Below are 27,874 nucleotides of genomic sequence, written 5' to 3' on the forward strand. Positions count from 1 at the left end.
CAGCTCCATGCCAAGACCTTGTTTTGTACGTAACCAGGGGAACATGTGGACAATGCACTATTGTGGTCAATTTCGGCCCCATTGTTTATCAAATTACCACGGATCACAGGTCCACACGTGGCAGATGACATATTTCATTGAGTTTAAACAGTCGACTATTTATACCGCCGGCTGCATCCCAGATAGTCCATTCATTCATTCCCTTCCACACTATTCCCACCGATCCGAATATGCCGACCGATGCTATGTTTGTGTACGCCAGGCCCTCGGTAGGTGAATCGGTATCAATGTGGGATGCTGCAAACATTTTTGAGTATGCGACATCCCGCTTTACTGCGATCCGCATCGCCGTCGAAAAGAATCAAGTTTCTCGGACTTCACACTTCCAAAAAGTCTTTGTCAGATATTTGTGTTGGGAAGCCGATGTATGTCTTTCTATATTGCCTATCACATTTGTTGACTTATCGGGTTGTATCTAGTGATTTGTATTTCCTATTATCAACCTTTGTGCCACCAGCAACACATCCACAGCATTGCTGGAATATCTCAACGACATCGTGAAGATGCTTGCGAGCTGGCAGCTGGCCCTTTGGGATGACAACCGCCTCTTCCGCGAATTCTCTACACATCCTGTGTGCGGTGGCTCCGATGTCATGGCACATTGCCGCTTAGTCGCCCATTACCAATACTGTTGGTGGAAGGACCGATTTGATATCCTTCCCTTTGAGATGCTGGATCGCGTCCAGTTACAGGATGTCATGGAACTCACTCTTGAGCATTTTCAGCAGCTGGTAAGCACCAGTCATTCGCTTTTCACTTAGTGATTTAATCACAACCGATAATCAGCCTGCGGGACATCTTCTTCTGCCCGACATGCGCACGCACAAGGCCAATCCAGATCCATTGCTGTCAAACCTTTGGGTGATCAAAGATGATCTTGAACAGCTAGGCACCAAGCTCAACTATTGGCTATCCGCGAAGATGAAAGATGGAAGTGCTGCCCTGGAGGCCATGACTACCCTTGAAGGTCCTGTGGATGATCTTCATGATGCTATGGCCACCGCACAACAACTTCTTGACAGAAGTGAAGATAAGCAGCAGGATTATGACTAGATGGAGGACATGTTCCAGTAGATTGCATTCATTGAGATGGGGTGGGTAACTATCGGCTGCGGTAAAAAGCTTCATATGTAGTATATTGTGCATATCATCTTAGGCTACGGGCGTGAACGGCAATGCAATTCAACAGAGGCATGATACTAAATGAATGTTTCCGGAATTATCTAGGAAAACACCCTCATGAAAACTATCCAGATCTCAGATTGCCCTTGCACATTGTACGTGGCTCTCAATTTACCGAAAATTGCGGTGGTGCATGTTTTGAGTAATTGCATTGTCGTTACGTCTCGACCTCGTGCTGCCGGTGTGACACTCCCTTATTATGTCCCGGTTGTTTACGTCTACCGATATGCCATTTGCCATGAGGCTTGGCTATAATCTTGATAAAATAGCTGCGCCCTCATGTCAGTATTCCCATGCCACCCCATCATGTCTCAGATCCCTTCGGAATGGTGCTCATATGCCAGTCACATTGTGTTTATGAGGATGGGATAGGTCGGCTTCCTGTCATTCCGAAGGACTGGGCTTTGCATGCCACTCACTCGGCCGGTGAATGGGTTGAGCAGCAATTCCTTGCCCATGTTGCTGAAAGACTGTTGGTAGACCCTCCTCCCGAGTTGGACGTCGAGACCATGCTGTCTTGCGGTCAACTAGCACTACTCATGGCCGAAGCCTATCGACACACAAGTATGTGCCCGCCATGTTTACCGAAGATATCAACTAATGCAAGGTGCTAAATTTAGTTAAATTGGATATTGACATAATTCGATACAACGAGGCTCTCTCCAAAAGAGAATCCGGAATGAATGATGCGCAGGAACATGCCTTATTAGCGAAATTCCCTCCTTCTGAGAAAATCATGTTGAGGCACCCGGCGGTCGTATTGGACTCCGGGTACCGAATCATTCTGTGGTACATCCTGGATGCTCTTGCTCCATGGGCACAGGTGAGTTGGTTGCTGTAAACTAGTCATTGGCCGCTGACCATAATAATGATAGAATGATATGTTCAAGGCCACCACCGCCATGGGAGATCTTTTGAAAAAAAGTATAGTCCACCGGAGTGGTTTGGGTTGGAGAACCCACAAGTCAAACTTTCGGCCGGTCGATACAAAAGGATTGTCTCCGGGCTGTATCAATATCACCCCGTGTTGGTTCCAGCAAGGACACGAAGTAAGTTCCAAACTCCCGTATTTTCGTTTGTTCATCTCGGTGCAGTGCTACGGCCCCCTGCCTGAAGACCCCGACGACGGTTTCAAACCCGAAGTGTCTGCCATGCTCAAGGGCGAGCGCAGCCTGGAGATGATCATAGATATCCAGAGACCCGCCCTGCTCGCCTCTGTTGCCCTCCGAGTGATGCATCCTCAGCTCTACTGGGCTTCCCTAAGGACGCACGTTGAGCTCGGCCGTTGGTCCGCACAGCAAGGATTGCACGACATGCATCGCCTCTTGAAGCATTGGGCCTCGGTTTACACAGGGGCTGCTGTCATGTGTAACCGTGATTTTCCTTGTCACCAAGATCCGAAATGCCTGCCCAAGGCATTTGACATACTGACTTGCATTGGTAGCTACCAACATGCAATCATGCACTTAACCAATCTCGGGATCAATTTAGCATATAACCCAGGGGTCATGGTGAGCTATTCGGGTCGTCTGGTGAGACATGGCATTCGTGTTAATGAAGGGGATCAAATAGTATGGGCCTGGTTCATGCGTGATAGCATGCACAACTACGCCCGCACTCCTTGTCCGGATTATGCCGGATATAATCCTGCTGACCTCGATGCCTGCATATTGGCGAAGTACAATCAGGCGGATTTCATGGTGTATGGTACTCTATAGATGGTCCTCCCGCTGCTATCAAATCTTATTGTCACTCTTTAACCCAACCCAATGCCTTGTCCATACATGTTGCCCTTTGCTTCTCAAAGCTCTCACTTCTCAAAATTTTGCTATTGTTTTACATACTCTGATGCCGCTCTTTTACATATCATTCCCTCCACAGATATATATAGTTCTTGTAGCATTTCCGAATGTCGCGGGCTTCATTGCATAAGTCACGGCATTGCTTCAGACTTTATTCAATTTGGTATCGGCACATCTCTGTTTGTTGAACATGTGGAAGTTCATCGGACACTCAATTGTTGCAATTTGATACTGATGCAACCAAATAAAGTTTTTATTGTGTCTCGGTAGCATGCTGATCATATGGTAGGCTACACGGGGGCACTACCTCCAAAGGAATAGAGTATATCCGGGATGACCGAGAATGGGGCTTATATATTATGCTGTCCATCAGCATCCCCATCCGGCAATATTCTGTGTCAACTAGCGCCCGAATATCAGCCTTTGGGCCCCACCATTGACATCAACCTAATCATTCCGGACCTTTGGTATCACTCATGTAGGCCCATCCGTGCAGATCGATGCACTGGCATCGACTGTATGTCGACTTTCGGCAACACTACATCAGGCCCTGTCGTATATACTGAGATCGCCAACCCGGACTGTCGGTACCACTGGCTCGGGCATGTTTACGAGAATTGTCGCCCTGTCGTCGACACTGCGTCGGACCTGATCGTCAGTATCAACCTCGTTACCCCGGACCTCGGCCGTACCCGCTCGGGCCCATCTGTGAATGTCAATATGAACCGGGACCTGTGGTATCATCCACTCGGGCCTGTCAGTGAGAATTGGTGCCCCGCCATTGATTCAAAGGTTGGCTTTCGGTAATACCACATCGGGTCCAGCCGTCGGGGCCGAGTGCTTCATCCCGGATCTTCCTCATCACCCGCTCAGGCCTGCCGGTGAGAATGGAGGCCCTGCCATTGATCTGGTGATCCACCTTCGGCAACACTTCTCAGGCCCAGTCGTTGACATCGATCTCATCATTCTATACCTTCAGTATAGCTCATGTGGGCCCATCCGTGAGAATCGACCCAATGCCATGACCTGATTGTCGACTTTCAGTAACATCACATTGGGCCCAACCGTCAATACCGACTTCATCACCCTGGACCTTGGGCATCATCTACTTGGGCCTGTCCGTGAGTATCAACACCCTCATGGTGGACTAATCAGGCCCAACTGTTTCATAATTACACTGTCAGTTGTCACTTATGGGCCCGGTCGTCAATACCGAGACAACATAGGCCCACCCGTGTCTATCGGCCAGCATTGGATCTGGGCCCAACTTGGATGGACCGTCTCACTCGGAAGAATCTCAACTTCGGGTGTCCATATAACACAGAAGAAAGTTACTGAATGGGCTCATTCCCTCATAGATATTTTTCTCACAAACTAATCTTCAATGGTCTTGGTCGTGTTACTCCCAAAATGGATTCAAAATCTGATTCTCCTGGATTGAGCAGATTCAAAACATCACTCTCTGATCAAAAGCATGATCCTCACCTTTAACATTAGATGGATTCATCTGATTGACCTGCCATCCACACCTTTCAGTCATATGACACTGTAAAACCCTGTCATAGGACGTGTACATTGGCCTGCAAAACCTGGCCTACCGGACGACGGCCAGTGTATGTATATCCAGGATCGGCCGACTATGTGAAATATGGACAGGCCGGTGACTCTAGTATAAATGATATATCTGCAGGACCTGGACAGGCCGGTATCTCTACATACCTGCAGTACCTGGACAGGCCGGTGTCTCTAGTATAAATGATGTATCTGCAGGACCTGGACAGGCCGGTGACTCTAGTATAAATGACAGATAGGCCAAACACTGTAGGGGCTAATGGTAGCTCTTGGATTAGTATGGTTTTGAAGGCACTTGAAGACCTCCATCCTCCAGTATAAAAAAATGGTAATATCTAAAATACAGTGCAGTGTAAACAATTTTGGATCAGTAACTAAACTATCCAAACATTATCAGTATTCAAGTTGGATCAAAGGATTGGGGTGAGGTTATTACCTTTGATCCAACTTGAATACTGATGATAAAGGCTAATGAAAAAAATAATATAAAACCTACAAAATCTGTGCAATACACTAGTAGTACAGTTGTGACCCACAAAACTGTAACACATGCATATAGAGGTGATGAGCCATCCTCACCCTACATATCACTGTGATGGTGAATCTGTGAATATTGTAAAATATATACAGTGGCTAGGGCATCAATCTTGGGCTATTCAAAATTCACTGTACACTATGAAGGCCAGGTCATGTATAATCTATATCAAGTTATAGCCATTGATAGTGTACAGTGAATTGTGAAGAACCCAACATTCTGGCAGTCTGCCCCTGGCATATGTGAAGGGGAACAGCTGCCCCAAAGGTCAATACCGGCCGGCCCGGTATTTCATTCTGTGCAAAAGGGCCAGCTGCATAGGTTATAACCAATACTCCTGTGGGCCGGCCTGCTTCTACAATATGAAAAGGGGGCTGGCCGCACCTATAGTGACCCAAACCAATGAGGGCCAGCCTGGTTATGCAGTCTGTGCAAATGGGCCGGCTGCATGAGTAATGACCTATATTCAAACATGTATGGCCAGTGCCATCTTGAATATTTCTTTAAGTCTCAAGCACAGATATACAAAACATTTAATCAACTCTAAGCCATTGTGATACAAGATGTATTGAATGATATATCAAATATTTCAGACATTGTACTTCTTTGGAGGTGCTTTGTCTCTGGCAGAACGACGAGGTAAATCAGGAGGGGAAGCTTTCACCTTTTTCTTGGATGGTTCCTCCACATCTGCAGCAAACCGCTTATCCTTCCCTTTAGCATTGGATTTCCTCACCCTCTTGTCCACCTTGCTTGCTTCCTTAGCCAATCTTTCTTCTTCCTCAACCCTCTTCTCCTCCTCGGCCCTCTTCTTCTCCTCGACTCTCCTTTTCTCCTTCAACTTCTTTTTCTCCTCTGAACGCCTCTTCTCAATGTCTTTCCTCACAATAGACAACCCCAGGTTCTCATCTTTCAGCATGGCTTCAACTTCTGCCCCTATCCCTACAACCTTTTCCTCAATCTGGTCGCCCATCTGGATGCCCAAGATAGAGTTACCTAAGTAATCAGATACATCATCTCCAGCTTCGTTGGCTTCATACTCCTGAGCACGACAACACTCACGAAGTAGGAGTCCAAGTCCCAGGCTCACAACCATGCCCCATCCACGAGAATTGAACTGGTAGTTACTCAAATTCTCCAGGGCGACTGAGGCGGTTTTCATATTCTCATGGATGTCTTGAGGCAGATATGCCTGAGACCATGTCCAAGGAGCCCAGACAGGAAGTTTCTGTTTCCTCGACTTTGAATCCGTTCTTTGCTTTAAAAAAGACAAAATCAATGTAAAATCACAAGGTTAAGAGATCTGACATACCGGAAGCTTTTGAACCACAGTAAGAAGATGATGATATGAAGGGACAGTAGAGAGAGACTTGAGGTAAGGGACCATGTCCCTAGCAAGATGGTATTTGGGGCTGGAATCAGGAATGGTCGGAGTCTCCACCTCGATGTCATCTTCATCTGAAGAGCTTTTACCATTGGCGACCTTATTCAAGAGTCCTTCCTCATCTGAAGAGACTTCAACATAGGCAGGCTTCTTCCTTGACTTGCCCTTTGCAGCTCCCTTCTTAGTGCGAGCATCATAGAAATCAGCTTGCCTATATCCAACAAAATGTACAATCAGCATGTCATGACTAGCACAGTCTTTCCAGTGGGAGTATATCACAGTGATTGTGTCCTTTTGCAGGTGGGAAGGATCCCTGATGACGACATTCTCAGGAATGCATCCTGAATCAAGGTAGTGATTGGGATTGGTCGACATCTCACCCCAGGGCACCAGAGCCCTGGGATTATTGGTAATAACAGCTGGGGCAAGTGAGTAAATGATACAATCACATAAGACAAATCAACTCACCATAGGCCTTTTGAAAGACACTCTGAACAAGCTGTTGCCTGTGTTTGAGCTTGAGAGATCCAAAGCCTGTGGGTAGGCAAGGATAACCATCATCATCGACCTCAACAGTCAGATCTGAGAGATTATTTTCATCGTCATCCTCTCCATCGGCTGACAGACTTTTAGCTACCATATTAAATTTAAAAATTAAAAGAGACATTTACCATATTCTCCTTCGAGAAGCCAGTTGGCAAGACGATCTTGAGCATGTTCTGCCCATTTCCGATTATCTTTGGTTGCCTGAGTAAAAGGTTTTTTGGCCTTTTGTGGCGAAGTCTCCCAGCTTTAGAAACAAGTTAGTCATTATTAACAATATGAAGCATCAAAAACACTTACACAGTAGTTCCAGGAGCCTTTCCCTCACCTCGGTCATAGGCTGTAAGGATGACGACATGCAATCCCATGGTTCTCCGGACCATGTCCATAAAGTCCTCCATCATTTTTTTCTGGTTATGGGTACGGTATCTGTTGATATATTGTTGAGTTGTGTAGCATGTATGCCAATAGAATGTTAGGAAAAAAATACCTGTCCTTGGTATCTGCAGGAGGTCCTTCCTGGTTCCATTTTCCTGCAACTCGCTCGAGCTCCTTCTTCACCTCAGGGGACATGGCCTGGTGCCACATGCGGGCCAATCTTGTCCTCTGACCCATAGACTTTGGGTTGGAGGTATCTCTGTGCTGCTTGTCATATTCTGCAAATTCATCCTTAAATAATTTTTGGACGACATCAAAACCAGAGAATTCTGTCTTGTACTTCCCAGCATCCTCAGGCTTATCATCTTCCCTCTGTCTCACCATCTCTACAGTAACAGCATCTGGAGCAGATGTGTCCTTAGTTCCTCCCTCAATAATCTCTTCCTCTGCTTTGCGATCCTCATCATCTTCCAGGAAGTCCAAATAATAGGCACGAACAGCCTGTATTAATTAGATTAGTATAGAACACAATTATAAAAGCTCACCTTGGCCAAATTTTTCTCAGGAAGCATGACACAAGGGTCTTTGGCTGCTTCACTGCTGCCTATAGCATCTTTGATTGTCTTGAGGATGCGAGCCCGGATGACAGAATTTCCTTTAGCTGCTACAAAGGAATCTTTGTATTCATTCAACACATTGCTAAAAACAAGAGTCCAGCTGGCCATTATATCTGACAAATAAGAATCACAGGGATGCAGGCCAGTACAAGTTTGCAGATGTACTGTTGGACAAGACTTCATTGTTGAAAAACTCAACATTACAAACACGGTCATGTGACAAACACAGTCATGTGACATTTATGTTTACAATTTTCACTATATTTAAAATCCACAAAGTGCATCTACCAAAGTTTCATTCACAAACAACCAAACATTATTGTCTAAAGCTAAGACATATATGAAGTGACAAAATTTGAGTAACCAAAGTAAGAAATGTACATAATCAAGTCAACAATGGCTTCAAAGGTACATGCATCCATGAACACCCTTGCTTCCTACCTGGTGTCAACATGGTGGCCCCTTCAGGAGGGCTGAAGCTGAAAGACTGGGTGCAGGTGTCATTCTTGCACTCAAAGACATAGACCTTATCCTTGCAAGCCCTCACAAAGACTGATCTCCAACAATCAGTCCACCCACAGCTTGGGCATTGGATTGGCAGGAAGCCGCCCCAAGGCCGGAACTTCACATCAGCCCATACAAACTTGGAGACCTTCAGACTACCCACAAGTGGTATCAGTAAAAAGACATCAGTGTGGCGACCGAGTTTGTAAGCTTGCGCCAGCATGTCACCAAATGCAAGGCCAATGGGGCAATGTTCCACAAGAACTTGTTCAGTGAATGCCAGGAGCAAATGGGATGCAAAAGATGGTTGAAAATGTGCGGCGTTGAATGCGACTGTGGCAGAGAGCTTGTGACTGTTGGAATGTCAGATACAATAAGAAATGCAATTTAAATGAACTTACTGAACTACTGCGTGTTGCAATCCTACAAATGAGTCGCTGTTGTTGACAATTGCGCCACAGCACAAGAGCCACAGGTAGGTTTCGTCAGCATGGTCCAGGAGAGATTGCCATGGACTAAGGATACCGTCCAAGAACTTCAAGTCTGTAGTTAGTAATCAGCTGCAGAAAAATTTAACAAAAAACTTACCTCTTCAGTTGAAGCGCCAGCATAGTGCTTCTCGCCATCCAAACTGTACCCGGCAAAAGGGTTGCCTGAATCATTGTCAGTGTGAGTGGATATACCAACCACCACACATTCCCATGCAAACGAGTTTTTGAGGTCCTTGATGATTTGATGAACGGTTTTGCGGTAACTGGATGCATCAGAGACAATGTTGAAGGTGATTTCACGATATTCGATGCCGCCACTGGTGAAGTAGGGCTGAAGGAATGAATGAGCCAAGGAGAAAGGGCTGGCCATAGTGTCGAAGTCGACAAGGATGAGGTGTATGAATATCACCGGTGCCACTGAAAGTTCAGCACACGATGAGAGCTCGAGGGAAGCGTGGACCTATAGGAAAGACTCGAGGACCGGGACACCATTAGCATGATAGAAGCCCTGTCATAGTATTAGCTGTGAATGAACAAATAATGAAAACAAAACACTTACATAGTAGGGTGCGCCCTGCTGTTCCATGGCGATGTGACAACATATGCACCTAAACGACACGTCCTCATTGAGGATCGTGTCTTCGGTGCCCGGAGGGAGTCGCATGCACAGGCGGCACATCACTCTGGGGCAGTGGTTGCACATAAAGAGTGTATTCTCTTTAAATGATGCAGAGCCATCCCGGCAGAGGATACAGAACTGTTGGGGAGAAGACGGTACATTAGCACACATACAGCAAGAAACAAAAGACTTACCTCATTGTGATGAACCGGTTTGGACATCTCCAAACTTTGGCCCCCATCCGGCTCTCTAGAAAGGCTCTTGGCGGCGGTCTTGAGTATCTTGAGGTGTATGCATGGCGCTGAGCCACCAGTGCAATTCTTTGCAGTGTTTTTGGTGCGCGCCATGATAGAGAACCTGAAATTGTAGTCAGTATGCCACAGCGCCACACAACAACAACAAAAACTCACTAGTAACGAAAGAGACGCACGTCCACAAAATGCGTGTTGACGAAAGATAGAACTAAAATTGTAGTCAGTACGCCACAGCGCCACACAAAAACAACAAAAACAACAAAAACTCACCAGTAGCAAAAGAGACGCGTTCACAATAAACACGCGTCCACAAAACACGTGTGTTGATGAAAGATTGGCCTGAAACAAATAGTTAGTATGTCACAGAGTCACAAAAACAAGGAAAAACTCACAAGTGATGAAGGAGACGCGTTGACAATAGAGACACGTCCACAAAACACGCGCGTTGAGCAAAAGTTGGCCTGAAATAGTAGTTAGTATGTTACATAAGTCACAAACAAAAGAAAAACTCACAAGTGACGAATGAGATACATTGACAATAGAGACGCGTCCACAAAACACGCGCGTTGAGCAAAAGTTGGCCTGAAATAGTAGTCAGTATGTCACATAGTCACAAACAAAAGAAATGAAACTTACAAGTGATCAAGGAGACGCGTTGACAATAGAGACACGTCCACAAAAGACAATTGTACGCAAAAACCAACCACAAATGTGCACGTGATATTCCGGCAAACAAGAACAAATCAACAAATGGTACTTCAACCATGTATTGCAACGCTACCCATCCTCCTTTACTCTACCATACCTTCTTTGCATCTGACCTTTGGCTACTTGCAGACTGCAGCTGCAAGTAGTCAAAGGCAGCGCTGCAGTCATCAAGGCCATAATAACAAGTAAGTTCTTTGTACATCTGCTTGACAATACTAATTTTTTTCATATTTATTTGCAGTTGTTGTTAATAACTGGCGCGCTATCAAACTTTTTTGATAGCGCACCTTAAAGGTGAGTCTTCTCATTCTGCCAGCAGCTCACTTTTCTTTAGTTTTTTTTAGATATATTCTTGGCCATCCATGTCCCCAGGGACTGGCGCCTCTAACTTTGGGCTTTGAAGGATATTTTTTGGCCATCCATGTCCCCAGGGACTGGCGCCTTCATATATCTGTCTCTCCTGTTAAAATCTAATCTACTAACCTGCTCTCTAGCTTTATCAGATCCATTGAATTTTCCGGCTTGTTTTTTGTTTTGTTTTCAAGTCTGCTCTGTACTAACAGTGTTTTTTCTAGCTTTCTCTCACACATTGTCTGGTAGCGGTTTTGTTTAGGTAAGTGTGATTTCAATATTCAAGATGATACTGATTTTTTCCATGGTTTTGGTGGTCTGCACTTGATGCGCCTGCCATTTTTTTTAACATGTTTAATTTGGTAAGTGTCACTTTAATATTCAACATCATACTAACTATCACTACGGTTGGCTCATTATTAGTTTACTTTTTTACTTTGCTTCATTTACTGTAGGGTGCAAGGCTAGGATGGAGAGGGCCCCTCCATCCCTGTCTTGCATCATTTACCTTAGTTTTTTCTATCTTAGTTTTTTCGACATGGACTGGTACTTTGCTTGGTGTAGGACATAGACTAAATGTATCACCCTTGTATGGGCATATTCTGGACATGTGACTCATAACTTTTTGCCCAAAAATTAAGTCACATGATCGTGAGAGTGATGCAAGGTGACATGCGCCTGCTATGATATACAGCTTCCCCAGTGTTGAAAATTTAGCCTCACTGACTGCACCTCAATTAAAGTAAGTTTGATTGTCTACCTTTTGAGCCTCACTTATTTGCCCACTTTCTATGTCCATGAATGAAAGAAAATGAAAGAAAATGAATTGTTTTTGTACAGTTAGGGTTAGTTAGTTAGTGTCTAATGAAAGAATACAATCTGTTTGTTGCGAGCACATCATTTTCGTGAAGGGGCAGGGCAGCTGCGCCCATGGTGTCATCAGTGAGGTTGAGCCAGCCTAGCTGATCAAGTCAGCCTCACTGAGAACACCACGGTCTAACAACCAGTCTTCTCCAGTAGAGTAAGTTTGATTATATATTGTTTGAGCCTCACTCATTTCAGATGCTCACCTTCTGTATCTAATAGCGAAAGAAAGTGAATTGTTTCTGTTGCGAGTACATCATTGCCATGTACTTGCAACAGAAACAATTCACTTTCTTTCACTTATAGATATAGAAAACAACAGGCTGGTCGAGCCTATGTAGTTCACCTTCTATATCTATAAGCAAGAGAAAGTGAATTGTTTCTGTTGCAAGTACATCATTTTCATGGCAATGATATACAAGCAACAGAAACGATCCACTTTCTCTTGCTTATAGATATAGAAGGTGAGCATCTGAAATGAGCATCATGAAAATGATGTGCTCAAGATATAGAAAAAAACAGGCCGGTCGAGCCTATGTATTTCACCTTCTATATCTATAAGTGAAAGAAAGTGAATCGTTTCTGTTGCCAGTACATCATTGCCATGAAAATGATGTACTCGCAACAGAAATGATTCACTTTCTTTCACTATTAGATATAGAAAACAATAGGCTGGTCGAGCCTATGTATTTCACCTTCTATGTCTATAACTGAATGAAAGTGAATGGTGTCTGTAGTAAGCACATCATTTTCATGGCACAGGGTGGCTGCCCCCATGGTGTTCTCAGTGAAGTAGAGCTAGCCTAGTTAATCTAGTCAGCCTCGCTGACAACACCACAATTACAGTAAGTTTAATTGTCTACTGTCTCCTCTAGTAGAGCAAGTTTGATTATCTATTGTTCGAGCCTCACACTTACTCTACTAGAGGAGACTAGCTATATGTGGTCCAATTTAAAATTTAATTAGGGTGTATTTGGCCATTACATCATGTGTTCTAATTACATCACAATGAATTTCAGTCAACATGAGTCCGGAGCGCGAGAACTTTGGTTCACTTTTTTTCACTCCATGGACCAAGTCAAAAGCCAGACAACTGAGGTTTTGGCAAGTCTTGACAGGAGGACCAGAGAGATAATGGGCAATTCATCTGAACTAGGGGTCCTAAAAGATGACCAAGTTCAAACAGAATTGCTGCATAAAGCTAGGTAACTATGGTTCTGTATTAATTGCAGCCAGCTATTAATGACTGAGGGAATCAAGGATGAGAATAGCAGTACAGCTACAGCAATGCTTGGCATCACCTGGTGATACCTTGAACTTTGATTATACCTCAATTTCTGAATATGAAATTGACCGGGCCGCCCTGACCATTGCACATGCCATGGTCAACCCTAGTGAGTAGGTTAATATTTAGGGTTGCACATGAAATTTAATGGAGAATTACAGTCAATGTCAATTGGGATGTAGACCGATATGCTGACAAGGTCAATTTGTCACAACCCAACAGGGATGGGTCAGCAACTGCTGAACCGGAGAGACTGAAGAAGTTCTTCCCTGAGGCTGTGCTCGGCAAAATTTCAGTTCCAGCAACCATTGTGGACAAGCACGGAAAAATTTTGGTAGTTCATCTCCCTGATATTTTGACAGCTTCTCGCATAGTATGTTTCTGGTTGGGGATTTTCCCTCAGGGCTGATTAATTAATTAGGAGCATCTCAATCACATCACTGGTGGCTTGAGAGAATCCCTTCTTAAAACTGTTGATCCTAAAAATGTCAACAAAAGTTGGAGAGATGATAGATATATGGTTCCAGCTGAAGGAGGGGAATTTGGGGCTGGTAGAATCACAGTAGCTTCTGCATATTTCATGCAAAGATGGGAGGTATTGTATTTTCACTTGTCATATATATTGGGTCTAGGCTTAACTCTATTCTTAGCGACGAGTGGATCCATTGGTGACCTCAGAGTCTTACAAATCAGAGAAGGTCCAACAATGGTTAGCTGCCTTGACAACATCAGAAGTTCTATGGAATGCCATTACCGGAGTTGTGGCTCCGGATCTTTTTCAAGCTGGCAACTCTGCATTTTCTCAGGCCATCAAAGAAGTCCGTCATGGATAAAAAAAGAACCCTGCTCCGGTGGACTCTTGGCCCTCGATCTTTTTAGGGCTTGAAATTATTGCTAACCGTGTTACCTTTAGCCACAGAGATGCTGGTGGATCCCCATCCCTTTTTGATCTCCTGGTCATTCTAGGAAGAAATCATCATGCCACTTTGGCCTTGGCAGACATCCATGCAGAACTAGATTATTCCCCTGGAGCAATGGTCTATATTGCAGGGTGGGTGCTAGAACATTCTGTTGGTCCCTGGCTTAATGGAGAATGAGTTGTAATTGCCCATTTCATGAAGAATGCTGTGCATGACAGAGTTGGGGTGCCAAGGCCATCATTTCCCATGCAGAGTTTCTTTTTAGAGTTAGTAGGGGGAAAGAGTCGGAAGAGGATAAGGAGTAGGAGATAGATAGTATTGGGAAATTCCCAAAATTATTTTTTTGGTGGAATCATTGTGTAGCTGTGCCAAAATTCATGTGGTGCTCTGACCTCTGTTACCTTTGAACAAACCCATAATTTCAATGACCTCAAAAATCACACCAAGACGGAAGAATAGGGCCAGAGTAGCAATATCTTCTGATGATGCCCAGCCAACAAAGAGAAAAAGAGGTGCTTATAAATATACATACATCTTATCTAAAACTCGGAGGGGAAATGTTTCATGGAAAGAAGCCGATACTGTCTATGAAGACTATGACAGTGAGGTGGAGCCGACCTCACCGGTGAAACAAAAACACCACCAGAATATTGAAGATCATTCACTGGTCACTTATGACAGAGAGATATATGATGATTTTGGGACAGGAGGCTTAAATGGTATCCAACGAAAGACAAAAGTGAGTTCTGTGGAAATAATTATTCTTGAAAACTAGCCAACATTACAGACCCAAAATGATTTCCTCAAGGAATACTTGCCTTGGCGCAATGAATATCTTTCAGTGTTGTTGGAGTTGGAACAGCTAATCAACAATGGGAAATGTGAGGATTGCGGAGGAGAGGAGGGCTTTATTCGTTGTCTGTCCTGCTCAGGAGAGCACAGTTGGTGTTCCTCATGTGCTGTCAGAGCCCACCAGCACAACCCCTTCCACAACCTTCAGCTTTGGAATGGCAAGTTCTACCAGTCTACTACCCTACGGGACCACAGGTATATAATGCATCTTGGCCATGGGGGAAATCCTTGCCCCAATGCATTACAGCAGTCAAACCTGTTGTAGGGATTCATTTCTGGCTGGGCTTGTAGAGACTGTTTTTACCTTACCTTATGTTGGCACTTTTGTAGCTTATATAAGGAAGTTATCTTTTCACCAGTTACCAGTAGGAGTCAGAGTAGTCTTCAGCAGTTTTTCATGATATTTCCTCTCCTCTGAGCCTTGAGCCTGGTCCAGAAACCCTTTAGGGTCAAACAGCAGCTAGGTTCTGCAAGACCCAACATTGTTCAGACTCACTCTCTGAATAGTTGTACCTTCACCATCACCTTGGTCAGATCTTGGAGCCATGGAAGATGTGTTTGCACACAGGGAGGGGGATACTATTTATGAAACGCAGTTGGGATTGTCTAACCTGGTTATTGTGCACTCCACTGGAGTTTACTCACACCGTGTATCCTGGTGTCAGTGTCCTGGAGCTGAGAAGGACAGACATCTACATCTGCTAAAAGCAAAGTTATTTCCTGCCAGCATCACTCAGCCTCAATCTGCTTTTACCTTCGATGTGCTAGATAACTTCCTCATAGATGCTTTGGAGTGCAAGACCTCAGCTATGAGTTTCTATCAAAAGCTATGTCGTTTTACCAACAATGCTTTCCCTCATACAATACCTGTGAGCAATTTCTTCATCATTGTACCCCATGCTTACATGATAAAAAGGATCACTACCGTGAACTTATGCAGGTGTCTCGTATATGAAGGGATTTGGTCAATAGAATAAGGTTCGGCTTTGCACATGAGTCGGACAGATCTCCTGGTCCAGGGGATTTAGCTCTTTATTGTCCAGCATGTCCCCAGCCTGGCATCAACTTACCTTCTTCTTGGAAGGATACCTATGACAGGTAAGTTGGTTCATCAACAACTGCCCACTGAGCTAATTTTTGTGGTCGGCAGTTGGTTGGTCATGCAAAGATATGTTGTCGATGGAAATTTTACAGCTCAGCATATGAAGATGAAGACTCCAGAAGATGATGTTTCACTAGCAGACAGAAAGGGATACATGGTAACAGAAGGACCTTATGAAACTCACATAATAGAATCTGTGGAAGAGAAAGAGGCGAGTTGTCATATTTCGTGACATGTTTCATTAGAAATGATGTCTAATATAATTTCAGAAATCATCTTGCAGCAATCACCGTGCTGTGAATGCAGCCAATGTCCAGAGAAGCAACCTAAGAGCTACAGGAGTTGGGGCAACTGCATGTGCTAGGCATGGATGTTTTGTTCCCCATGCAGTAGTTGACTTCCAAAAGGGAGAGAGGTATGTTGGTTGCATTGTTGTACTATGATGTTGGGCTGACTATGTAGTCAGGCAAATGAACATGGACTATTCCATCTGCAACACATTGAAATATCCATCAGAAGATATTGGCAGTGCACTCATAATCTATGATGTTGCATGCCAGTGGAGTATCCACTTCCATGAACGGGTGAATCAAAGCTATCACCTCTCTCTTCCTCAATCAATCAAAATATTGCCAGTGATCGGCAAGTTTCATCTAAGCGCTCATAAGCTACTGTGCTTTCCCAGATTCAGCCTCAATTTTATTACAGGAGCTGGTCATATTGATGGGGAAATCTTGGAGACCCTCTGGGCCCGTTTAACAAGATTTCCCCAACTGCAAGGTCCATGACTCTCTCACAGACAGGAAGTCTTGGACGACCATATGAGGGATTCTAATTGGAAGAAGCTTGTCAGAATTGGCAAGTCCCCTTTATTTCTGAGATGTCAACTTTGACTAATGGAACACTTCAAAAGTCAAATTATTACTTAAAAAGTATCCTCAAGCCATACAGGGCATTAAAGACACTCAGGGTCTATACGAAGAATTGATGAAGTCTCTTGATCGGGCCAATATCCAGAAATGGAAGAAGGAAGCTGAACTAGCAGCTCGTCACTGTGGTGAGCTTCTTGACATCTATCAGCTTACAATGGATAAAGGTAGGTTCAGTAAAATTCAACTTTGATTGGACCTGATTATGAATCATCAAAAGCTCCAACTATGGCTAAAATAAGGCTAAGGTTGACTGAAAACGAAGTGTCCACCAATGGTAGGACTGGGGCTGTTGCATGGTTGATCGAGGGTATCAACATAGAAAATACTCAGTAAGGTGTTCAATATTTGAGGTGTGATTGACTCAAATTGGGTTATTAGAGATGGCCTACATTCTTCTATAAGACAACTGCCAGAGGATCCAACTGCTTCTCAGAGAACTCTGATGGAAGAAAAAAGGCAGAAGCTCTTGTCTCGCATTAATAAGTTCCACGAGACTGCATTGGTTATGACAAATGGGATGGAATTGGAAGAGGGAGAGGGATTGCACCAGGATGACCCTGAACTGTGCCTGGAGGAGGCTGATGGATCTAATTTCCAGGAATTGAAGAGCTGGGGGAAGACAGTATTTTGGACGTCGGAGATGATGCTGACTCACCTGCAGAGGTTGCTGAACTTTGGATGCTATCATGGGGGACATCTGATCTGATCATGAATGATGTTGTCATGCCATTATGTTAAGAAGAACTGGAGCTTCGAAAGGGTTAAGCAAATGACTGCCTAGAAAAGCTTCGTCGAGCCCTTGGTGACAGATCTGTGGTGTTTCGAGAGAAATTACACTCCAACAAATCAATCCATCATCAGGGTACTAGATCAACAAAGGAACTTTGAAAAATCACCTTGGCCATCAACAAACATGCTCGAGAATATTGACATTCAAGGGCAGCAATGCAACAATTGGTGGCTAACTCTGATACAATATTATCTTATCAAGCCCTAAAGGCTGAGGACCTTACAGTAAGCAAAGAAGTCACTGAGGAAAATAGGCATGGTCAGGGTTCTGATAGGCTGGCTTAGTTTTGGAGAATCAACAGTGCAGAGGACAGCCAGAAGAGCGAGTGGATGAATGAATGTGAGTTTTAATCTTATCTGATTTTTATTAAGGTACTGAGCTTATGTTCCCCATTCCTAGTTTATCGAGTGAATTGGTTGAAAGCAAAAGCACGATATAACCATTGGAGCGAAGAGCTGAAGTTGGTACAGCATGAAATGTGTTGGACAGTATGGTGGTTTCAGAAGCAGGAGTTGGAGTGGAGAGCAAGGGCAGATGAAAGCATCAAGAATGGGCATAGGGCATATGCTGAAAAGCAGGCTTCCATGTGGGCTGAGTTTGCAGCTGAGGGCATAAAGAGTTTTCAAGGAAAATGGAGCATGACAAGTTGATATTAAAGATGGCTTCATAATATAATTACTTGACTTCTAAACATACCAGATGAGGTTAGGTGTCCTCTCCCAAATATTGTAATAGTAGATCAGCCCATGATGGTGTGCAGACAGCCCTATATTACAGGTTGCAACAGCAGGCTGGCCAATGTGAGATGGATGGCTGGCCACTGTATACATACTGCACAGCCCGTCTGGCCGGCTGGGGTATAAGTGCCAGCTAAGCTGGCCGGCTCAAAGGTACAGGCTACAACAGCAGGCTGACCCATATAGAATATGACACTATATGACCAGCTGTCCTCCTCATACAAACTGCACAGCCTGTCCAGCCGACTGGGGAATGGCTGGCTTAGCACATCAGGCTGCAATATGAGCAACAAAGATATTGCAATGTTGGCATGATCAAGCTGTGGTTGATGTAGCATTCATGTAAGCAGTCCAGCTTAAAAGTAGCCATGACCATGCACAAAACAAGTCTGGTGCATAACACAGTCCAGCAAGCTGGGGTGTAGGTGGCAACCAGACCGGCCGGACCAGTATTACATACTGCACAGCTTGTCCAGCCAGCTGGGGTATACCACACACAGCTAGGCTGGTCAGCCCAGTATTACAAGGTGTAACAACAGGCTGGCCCAGCCAGACTTGCTGGCATGATGAAGCTGTGGTTGATGCAGCATTCATGTAAGCAGTCCAGCTTAAAAGTAGCCATGACCATGCACAAAACAAGTTTGGTGCATGTCATTGTCCAACAAGCTGAGGTATAGGTGAAAACCAGGCTGGCCAGCTCAGTATTACATTTTGCACAATCTGTCCGGCTGGCGTGGGAATAGGACACAGCCAGGGCGGCCGACCCAGTATTACAGAGTGCAACACCTTCTATGTCTATGAGTGAAAGAAAATAAATGGTTTCTGTAGTGAGCACATCATTTTCATAATGCTCATTTCAGATGCTCACCTTCTATATTTATAAGTGAAAGAAAGTGCATCATTTCTGTTGCGAGCACATCATTGCCATGAAAATGATTGTGCTCGCAACAGAAACGATGCACTTTCTTTCACTTATAGATATAGAAGGTGAGCATCTGAAATGAGTGAGGCTCAAACAGTAGATAATCAGACTTACTCTACTAGAGGAGACTGGTTGTGAGATTCCTGCATGGGCCAGCCTGTTGTTGCATCCTGTAATACTAGGCTGGCTGGCCTGGTTGTGTGCTATACCCCAGCTGGCCGGACGAGCTGTGCAGTGTGTAATACTGGGCCGGCCCACCTGGCTTTCACCAATACTGTCATATCCCGCGTTCTGGGTCTGGACCTATCACACTCATCATTTCCAGATTTCCGGATCCGGCTGACTTCTATGTATCGTCCAGATCCGACCCGCGTCTAACTTCCGTGCCTTATCCCTTTGGTATTTCCCTTATCAGTTAGTACGCTTTATTTTCTGTCCCTTATTCATTTCCGTCTTCATTTTACTAAGTTCCGATAGACTAGTGATAGTCGTCCCATATGTTTTCTCCATAGCTTTACATAGCCTCGCACTGCACTTACTGTTCTCCGTTATGTCCTCAGTAGTATATAAACCCTGTACAGTCTCTGTAGTTTCCTCAGTTCGAATATCATCTTAGACTCTGCTCATTCTCTCCTCCGTCTGACTTGAGTTTCTCTCTCGTCGACCTCCGCTCGTCTTAGGATCGATTCCTATAGACTTGTCACCTCCACCTCTACCTCTGGTAGTCCTCCACTGTTTCCTTTCTAGTTCGGACATCGTCTGGATTAGTCTTATCTCTTGTTCCCGAACGTCCGCCGGAATTCCCGCGCATCAGACATCGGACTCCGGACATCACCCGATGCCCTCCGGACATCGTCCGGTAACCTTCGGACATCATTCGACAGCCTTCGGAAGTTAGGGGCACGTACTCAGGTAAGGGGCGCAGCGCACGAGCTGAAGCCAAGCCCTTCGGATCCGACCCTTGAGCACGTTCTTAACAAATACCCTAGCCAAGTCTGATAAGATTGGCAAAGTCTGGCTGGGCCAGCCTGTTGTTGCACCCTGTAATACTGGGTCAGCCGGCCTGGCTGTGTTCTATACCCGAGCTGGCCAGACGAGCTGTGCAGTATGTAACACTGGGCCGGCCGACCTGACTTTCACCTATACTCCAGCTTGCTGGACAGTGACATGCACCAAACTTGTTTTGTACATGATTGTGGCTACTTTTAAGCCTTAATGTTCCTCACTTTGAATCTTTCTGGACTGCTTACTTGAATACCACATCAACCACAGTTTGATTATCCCAACATTGCAATAGTTTTGTTGCTTATATTGCAGTCTGATATGCTGGGCCAGCCATTCTGGCTGTGACTATATATGAGGTGGACAGCTGGTCACATGGTGCCACATTTCATATGGGCCAGCCTGCTGTTGCAGACTGTAGTGCAGTCTGTATAAAGTGGCCAGCCACAAACTCGGATAAACCAAAATGGCACCAGAAAGCTGCAAATTTTTCTGGACAGCTTACTCAAATGCTACATCAACTGCAGCTTTGAAGTGAGGTTGAGTGCACTTTCTACATACCTCAGAGGCAGGCAGGCCATCATGGTAGCAGTATGCTAGCTAGCCCCCTTCTTCATACTGTATATACAGGTTGACCCATGTGGCTCACAAAGGTGAAATTCAATCTGCAACTGGCCTGCCCCCTTCCATATAACACAGAGGTAGGCAGGCCTAATGCACCATTTGGCAGACATATGTTGGCCAGCCCCCTCCTACACACTGCACATCAGAGCTGGCCCATTCTGCTAAAATTCAACCTGGCTGGCCAGCCCCATTTCACATATTGCAGAGGCAGGTAGGCCAAATGCACCATTTGGCAGACATATGTCGGCCGGCCTCCTCTTACACACTGCACATCAGGGCTGGCCCATTCTGCTAAAATTCAACCTGGCCGGCCGGCCCCCTTTCACATACTGCAGAGGCAGGCAGGTCAAATGAATCATAAGGCAGTGTTAAGAACGTGCTCAAAGGTCGAATCCGAAGGGCTTGGCTTCAGCTCGTGTGCTGTGCCCCTTACCCGAGTACGTGCCCATAACTTCCGAAGGCTGTCGAACAATGTCTGAAGGTTACCGGACGATGTCCGGAGGGCGTCAGGCGATGTCCGGAGTCCGATGTCCGATGTGTGGGAATTCCGGCGGACGTTCGGGAACAAGAGATAAGACTAATCCAGACGATGTCCGAACTAGAAGGAAACAGCGGAGGACTACCAGAGGTAGAGGCGGAGGTGACAAGTCTATAGGAATCGATCCTAAGACAAGTGGAGGTCGACGAGAGAGAAACTCAAGTCAGACGGAGGAGAGAATGAGCAGAGTCTAAGATGATATTCGAACTGAGGAAACTACAGAGACTGTACAGGGTTTATATACTACTGAGGACATAACGGAGAACAGTAAGTGCAGTGCGAGGCTATGTAAAGCTATGGAGAAAACATATGGGACGACTATCACTAGTCTATCGGAACTTAGTAAAATGAAGACGGAAATGAATAAGGGACAGAAAATAAAGCGTACTAACTGATAAGGGAAATACCAAAGGGATAAGGCACGGAAGTTAGACGCGGGTCGGATCTGGACGATACATAGAAGTCGGCCGGATCCGGAAATCTGGAAATGATGAGTGTGATAGGTCCAGACCCAGAACGCGGGATATGACAGGCAGGAGCATGCAGGCCGGCCCCTTCCTACACCTCTGATATTTTTTTATGTGAGGCATCGGCCTGCTAGGGTCCTACAGCATCGGCTGAGCCTGGTGTTACATGGACCGGCCGGCATCCAGTAGTCCAGGTTTTGCAGGCAAATGTACATGTCCTATGACAGGGTTCTACAGTAGAAATGACTGAAGGGTCTGTGCCATCAGAACATATTCACATCTACATCATCAATAAATTTTGCAAACCATTTGACTCAATTGTCTGCAGGATGCATTGAGGATGCCTGCATAATGATATTGGCATTTGAAAAATTAGCAGAAATTCAGCGACCTGTCTGTTCAGGACAGCCAGGATGTCTAGTACAGTGATATTCTAATAGCTAATAGTTATGGCTCATAATGCTGAATCATACAGCGGTAGTGCTTCCACAAGGCAGAGCCAAAGTGCTTGTGAAAAGCAAGGTGTAATTTCATAGAATAAAAAAATTAGATTTCATACCTGCTCAATCCAGGAGAATCAGATTTTGAATCTATTTGTGGCAATGACATGTCAAGGAGTATTTTTATAGAAAATAAGATATGTCATTGACAGGTTTCAAACCTGCACAGTCCAAGAGAAACAGATTTTGACTCTGGTGATCACTTGACAATTTAATCTTTAGCGGGTTTTGAACCCACACGGACAGATTTAGATTCTGTTGTATTAACTGCTTGGCCAAGACTAGTTGAATGCACTTCCAATGAACTCATTCAAAAGTGAATCCTCAAAGCACATTTTTCTGCATTTTGTCAGTTCTTTCAATAAACATCATTATATAGATTACATACCTGCTTAGTTTGAGAAAAATATATTTTGACTCTGGCAACCACTTGAATAAGCTCAATAAAGAATCTCAGCCTTGACAAAATTGTATATTTTCACAACTGGGATTGGTCGAGTTGTCAATGTCCAAATGGACAGGTCTACTAGCAGGAAGCTAGAGTGACAAGCAGGGTTCTACTCTTGACTGAGAGATCAAGGTGTCTGGCTAAGGCAAGCTGCGGGGCGCAAAGATGTGGCATACACAGCATGTGTACTCGGGACAGTTCTTACAGATCTTTTGGAGATTGCTAAGTTGTTTTTTTGCTGCAAGAGTATCCAAAGAAGGGAGGACATGGGGGATGCCACGTGGTTCATCTTCCATCATGAGGAGGAAAAGGGAGGAGTTACAGACTTTGTGTTTTTGGTGGTTGTGAACAAATTCAGCAAGGGGGAGGTGCTCAGACCATTCCATAGGATTGGTTCTGCAATAGATGCAAAAATAGGTTTCTGATTCTTGGTTGAGGTGTTCTGTCTGATCATCGGTCTGGAGGTGGTATGTGGTAGATGTGTTGATCTTATATCCAAGGAGCTAAGTGAGTTCTTGAGAGAATTTTGAGATGAACTGCCTGCTGACTGCTGTAGCACTCAGATCGGCGTCGGGCACGTATCCTGCCAATCTCATAGGTGTCTCACATTATACTCCTCGGCACTCCTCTTACCTTCCAAGAGTTCCGTGCACTCATCTGAGTCATCCAAAGGTTGTACATCTCCTTCTGAGGCCTGTTTACACTTCTGATCCTCTATACCATGTCCCATCCATGTCCGTTCGACTTTGCTAGTGCATCTTCACTTTGTTTATCTTCTATTGATTATTGCTTAGGGGCACATACATCATCGGCCCATTGAAAGCTTGATTGATATGTATAGCTGCATGCCTCATGCGCTATTGCATGCATATCTTTGTAGCAGCTCGCCTTGAGTCTTATTACATTTCGGATAGCTTATCTCGCTACTGTTCTTGCCTATGCAGTTTCCAGACCTTCATGCTGTAGGATATAATCTGATTCGCTAGTTACTCGCATTTCACTTCACTTCCCTTGCTATGAGTCATAGTTAGTAGAGTCGCTTTCGGATAGTTATACTTTGTGCAATCGATCCTTCTTGTTCATTTGGAATGATTGTTTGGCTTGACCACTGCCATTTCCCATCTCAATATCTTTGAGTTCTTTTGTTAAGGTCGTACTCTCGTAGGATCGGATCTGAAGGACTTCGGCCTCAGCTTGTACGCTGTGCCCCTTTCCCCAGTACTGTCCCTTATTTCAAAGACTTAACGATAACGCGTCCGAAGGTCCGGACGAGTCTCGTAGTTATATCCGGATGACTTCCGGATATCGGGAATGCGTATAAGACTAATCCGGACGGATCCGGACTAGAAACAAACAGAGTATAGACTATCCGAAGATAGAGGCGGAGACGTAGACTATCGGAATCGATCCGAAGTCTCAGAGATTGACAAGAGTTGTTTAGACTCAAGTCCGGAGGACAGAAAGAGGACAAACTAAGATGATATTCGAACTGAGGTACTACAGGAAATATACACGGGTTTATATACTAAGAGGATAACGAAAGGATCAATAAGCAAAGGTCCGAGGCTATGTACGAAGCATATGCAAAGCTTATCAAACGCGAGTCGGAAATGAAGCATAGGATAATGGATCAGTAATCATACCGGTAATAAGTATAACCGAGACACCGGGAAGAGGAAATACCAAATAGGCTGTGTTTAACGTTATATGAACAGGAAATGAATTAAGAAGCTTATCGGATATCGGACCGGACGCGGATCTATGCATCGGACCGGACCGGATCTAAGGGTCCGAAGTCCGGAAGAGAAGTGTGAATATATGAGATATGACATCTTTCGATAGACTTTGCATAGTCATACTTTAGTACTCTCACAAGTCTTATACTTAGACATACTGACACATCTTCAGAACTTCAAAAGCACCTTGGATGACTTTCCATTCTCTCATCCTCAATCTTAACAGACCTCTCTGCACTTATATTTTAAGAGGTAGTTCTACAGGCAGTCTCTATCTCGGATTGTGGTGTAAAGAGTAGATCCTGTGTGGATACTTAGAAAGTGATCACCTCAGAACTCAGAGTGTGAGTGTAAGACCTTATTGTGGAATCTAAAATGTTTGAAGACATTCTTAAAAAAGAGTTTGACTACTCCTTCTGATGTAAAATCTTGTTATAATGAGTAATCATTCTTTGCTTCATAAGGCCATGGTCTACCATGACCATGACTGAGTCGAAGCCCCCAGAGGGCAGACAGTCAGTGATGAGACACAGATTTTAACTCTGGCGACAACTTGACCAAGACCAATGAAGATCAATGTCTGAGATACCGTCTATGAGCCAACATTCAAGGCATGTTCTCATAGAAAAAATGTGACATTTGACAGGTTTTAAACCTGTCGCATTCCAATAGAAACAGATTTTGATTCTGTTGCGACAACCACTTGGCTAAAGCCAACTTTGATCAGCTTGCAAGCAAACCAACCATGAGCAAATTTCAAGGTGCATTTTTATAGAAAACAAATGTTGCAACTGGCAGGTTTCAAACCTGCACATTCCAAGAGAAACAGATTTTAACTCTGGGGATCACTTGATCAATTTCATCTTTGGCGGGTTTTGAACCCACGCAGACAGATTTAGATTCTGTCATATTAACTGCTTGGCTAAGAACAGTTAGATGCACCTCCAATGGACCCATTCACAAGTGAATCATCAAGGCATATTTATCTGCATTTTGTCAGTTCTTTCAATAATATGGTCGCTGCGATTGATTCTTTTATTCTACTCTTATCGCAAAAGACATCAGACTTCTCCTGGGCCTCTACTTCAAGACCTGTTTATCCAGCAATTGCTCAAAAAAAGTGCTGATGGCAGATCACCACGGTGGGCCAATGATGTTCATGATGTCTTGGGATTAGCAACCGGGTCATGAGTGACAACTGACAATGGAAGGATCACATATGGTTGAGCTCAAGGGTGATGTTAGAAATTAATGTTAGAACTGACAAAATGTACCTTGAGGATTCACTTCTGAATGGATTCAATGGGAGTGCATCTAACTGGTCTTAGCCAAGCAGTTAATATGACAGAATCCAAATCTGTCTGTGACAGGTTCAAAACCTGTCAAAGATGAAATTGCAAGTGATCATCAGAGTCAAAATCTGTTTCTCTTGGACTGCGCAGGTTTGAAACCTGCCAATGATAACATTTTTGATTTTATGAAATCACATCCTGTCCCATACCAAGCACTGCATTTCTGTGCGCGCCCTACATTACACGTCCATCTGTTGTCCAATCCAACACTGCTGGTATAATATTTTCATCATTTTATTTTTATGTCATGCTGAAGGATACTCCCAGCTACAGACAACAATGTATAGATGCAACAGAAGAAGCATTCTCGCTACATTCTGCTGCAAAACTAGTACAAAGCAGTCGCACCTGGGTTGCATTGAAAAAGATAAAACTGACACGAATGACATCACTTTGATGAATACTCCAAAATGTCTAACTGTCCCTATTTGCTTGCACTTGGGACTTGGGACTTGGGACTCTGAGAATCTATACACTGCAAAATATTTTGCAAGCAGGTTTTGAACCTGCATGGTTTGAAAGAAACAGATTTTGACTCTGTTGCAACATCTACTTGGCTAAGACCAGTGATATGAAGCTCTCAGGAAAGTACACATGGGTCGATGTCAAGGTGCGATTTCATGGAATAAAAATGTTATCATTGGCAGGTTTTAAACCCGCACATTCCAAGAGAAACTGATGTTGACTCTGGTGATCACTCTTTGGTAGGTTTTGAACCCACGCAGACAGATTTAGATTCTGTCGTATCGACTGCTTGGCTAAGACCGGTGAGATGCACTTCCAATGAACTCATTCAGAAGTGAATCCTCAAGGCACGTTCATCTGCATTTTGTCAGTTCTTTCAATAGCATGGTCACTGTTGATTCTTTTATCCTTGACGCAAAGTTCAATATATGACCAAAGTCTTGATGCAAACTCGGAATGATGAGTACAAGAGCAATTTAATTCTCTCCAAAGGTCCTGACTTTGTTGAAGAAGAAGAGCAGATTACACATCAAACTTTCAAGTTTGATCCTAATGACCTGGGGAATGAGGAAGAATACACATCTGTCAAGGCTGAGATTCAAGGCAAAGATTCAAAAGAGCCATCTGGCCACTATTCGCTTATGTATAAGGTTGAGGTGCACTGTATTTGAGACCTGCTCTTCTCTCGCTTTTTGAAAGTGTTGTATTGTGGTCTGTTTTCAATTCATCTGTTCAGCTGAGGGAAAACATTGCGAGTGACTGAACCAGATGCTTAGTCAAGCCTGGTTAGGTGCACTATGATGTACAGAGCGCGGTTAAGCGGAAGTGCTACTATGCATTGGTGTGCGCTAAGCAGATGTGAGGCGCGCATGCAGGTGGTTGGAGCACAGCGACTCTAGATGAGTTGAAGGGGGACCTAATAGGGGCTAAAAAGTGCATACCACAAGGGACTACTTTGAAGGTAAACCTATAGGGAGAGGTATACAGTACGAGGGAAGTGATGTAGTAGTATAGTCAACTTATACTGTCTAGTGCGCAGGAAAGTGCGGGTTCAGGTTTGCACAGGAGTTAATTGTTGGACAAATGATGAACAAGGATAGGGAAACTGATAGTGCTCTATACTCCTTGATGCATATATAAAAATAGGCTCATTCCTGCCCAGCGCGGTTCTGAGCGTCACAGCAAGATGATGGTGGTTAATTTGTCAAGAGAGAAAAACATACATGAACTATGTAAGTAATGTCAAGCGCTAAAGCAAACTGAGAAGCGAAGCGAGTGCGTGATAATATGTAATATAAGGGTCCATGACATAGCATTATGGAATGTGTGCGCATAGTG

The 27,874-nt window shown here is 44.4% G+C and overlaps 9 protein-coding genes across 9 annotated transcripts; 8 read left to right on the forward strand and 1 right to left on the reverse strand.

Moving 5' to 3' along the window:
- Positions 1 to 563: 563 nt before the first annotated feature.
- On the forward strand, positions 564 to 1,113 carry HD556DRAFT_1440790 (uncharacterized protein; the record flags this gene model as incomplete). Its single annotated transcript, XM_041306175.1, has 2 exons — positions 564 to 791; positions 847 to 1,113. 2 exons carry the CDS (start codon positions 564 to 566, stop codon positions 1,111 to 1,113), a joined length of 495 nt encoding a protein of 164 aa, XP_041162783.1.
- A 422-nt stretch (positions 1,114 to 1,535) lies between these two features.
- HD556DRAFT_1440791 (uncharacterized protein) lies at positions 1,536 to 2,960 on the forward strand (the record flags this gene model as incomplete). The annotated part of the gene is made up of 4 exons (XM_041306176.1): positions 1,536 to 1,806; positions 1,863 to 2,065; positions 2,118 to 2,291; positions 2,337 to 2,960. The coding sequence occupies 4 exons, from the start codon at positions 1,536 to 1,538 to the stop codon at positions 2,958 to 2,960; spliced, it is 1,272 nt and encodes a 423-aa protein (XP_041162784.1).
- A 603-nt stretch (positions 2,961 to 3,563) lies between these two features.
- Positions 3,564 to 4,799, forward strand: HD556DRAFT_1306421 (uncharacterized protein; the record flags this gene model as incomplete). Its single annotated transcript, XM_041299913.1, has 6 exons — positions 3,564 to 3,804; positions 3,869 to 4,022; positions 4,089 to 4,165; positions 4,229 to 4,374; positions 4,610 to 4,657; positions 4,701 to 4,799. The coding sequence occupies 6 exons, from the start codon at positions 3,564 to 3,566 to the stop codon at positions 4,797 to 4,799; spliced, it is 765 nt and encodes a 254-aa protein (XP_041162785.1).
- A 941-nt stretch (positions 4,800 to 5,740) lies between these two features.
- On the reverse strand, positions 5,741 to 11,068 carry HD556DRAFT_1306422 (uncharacterized protein; the record flags this gene model as incomplete). Its single annotated transcript, XM_041299914.1, has 20 exons — positions 5,741 to 6,147; positions 6,214 to 6,409; positions 6,464 to 6,954; positions 7,004 to 7,069; positions 7,091 to 7,168; positions 7,207 to 7,325; positions 7,379 to 7,507; positions 7,569 to 7,957; positions 8,002 to 8,186; positions 8,515 to 8,930; positions 8,979 to 9,112; positions 9,166 to 9,528; positions 9,628 to 9,825; positions 9,882 to 10,044; positions 10,118 to 10,149; positions 10,212 to 10,280; positions 10,334 to 10,402; positions 10,455 to 10,523; positions 10,747 to 10,864; positions 10,974 to 11,068. The coding sequence occupies 20 exons, from the start codon at positions 11,066 to 11,068 to the stop codon at positions 5,741 to 5,743; spliced, it is 3,786 nt and encodes a 1,261-aa protein (XP_041162786.1).
- Positions 11,069 to 14,009: 2,941 nt separating this feature from the next.
- Positions 14,010 to 14,246, forward strand: HD556DRAFT_1233059 (uncharacterized protein; the record flags this gene model as incomplete). Its single annotated transcript, XM_041297559.1, has 1 exon — positions 14,010 to 14,246. A coding segment is annotated over one exon (237 nt), but the record flags the coding sequence as incomplete, so codon positions are not given.
- A 703-nt stretch (positions 14,247 to 14,949) lies between these two features.
- Positions 14,950 to 15,159, forward strand: HD556DRAFT_1220926 (uncharacterized protein; the record flags this gene model as incomplete). The annotated part of the gene is made up of 1 exon (XM_041296803.1): positions 14,950 to 15,159. A coding segment is annotated over one exon (210 nt), but the record flags the coding sequence as incomplete, so codon positions are not given.
- Positions 15,160 to 15,730: 571 nt separating this feature from the next.
- Positions 15,731 to 16,466, forward strand: HD556DRAFT_1431038 (uncharacterized protein; the record flags this gene model as incomplete). The annotated part of the gene is made up of 5 exons (XM_041304968.1): positions 15,731 to 15,790; positions 15,838 to 15,863; positions 15,894 to 16,019; positions 16,072 to 16,180; positions 16,293 to 16,466. The coding sequence occupies 5 exons, from the start codon at positions 15,731 to 15,733 to the stop codon at positions 16,464 to 16,466; spliced, it is 495 nt and encodes a 164-aa protein (XP_041162789.1).
- A 33-nt stretch (positions 16,467 to 16,499) lies between these two features.
- HD556DRAFT_1232891 (uncharacterized protein) lies at positions 16,500 to 16,811 on the forward strand (the record flags this gene model as incomplete). Its single annotated transcript, XM_041297548.1, has 1 exon — positions 16,500 to 16,811. One exon carries the CDS (start codon positions 16,500 to 16,502, stop codon positions 16,809 to 16,811), a length of 312 nt encoding a protein of 103 aa, XP_041162790.1.
- A 354-nt stretch (positions 16,812 to 17,165) lies between these two features.
- On the forward strand, positions 17,166 to 17,532 carry HD556DRAFT_1194083 (uncharacterized protein; the record flags this gene model as incomplete). Its single annotated transcript, XM_041296242.1, has 2 exons — positions 17,166 to 17,284; positions 17,334 to 17,532. Coding segments are annotated over 2 exons (318 nt in total), but the record flags the coding sequence as incomplete, so codon positions are not given.
- Between the last annotated feature and the right edge of the window lie 10,342 nt (positions 17,533 to 27,874).

The sequence above is a fragment of the Suillus plorans genome (assembly GCF_016647745.1).
Source record: "Suillus plorans strain S12 chromosome Unknown HD556scaffold_15, whole genome shotgun sequence".
In the NCBI taxonomy this organism is placed as follows: Eukaryota; Fungi; Basidiomycota; class Agaricomycetes; order Boletales; family Suillaceae; genus Suillus; species Suillus plorans.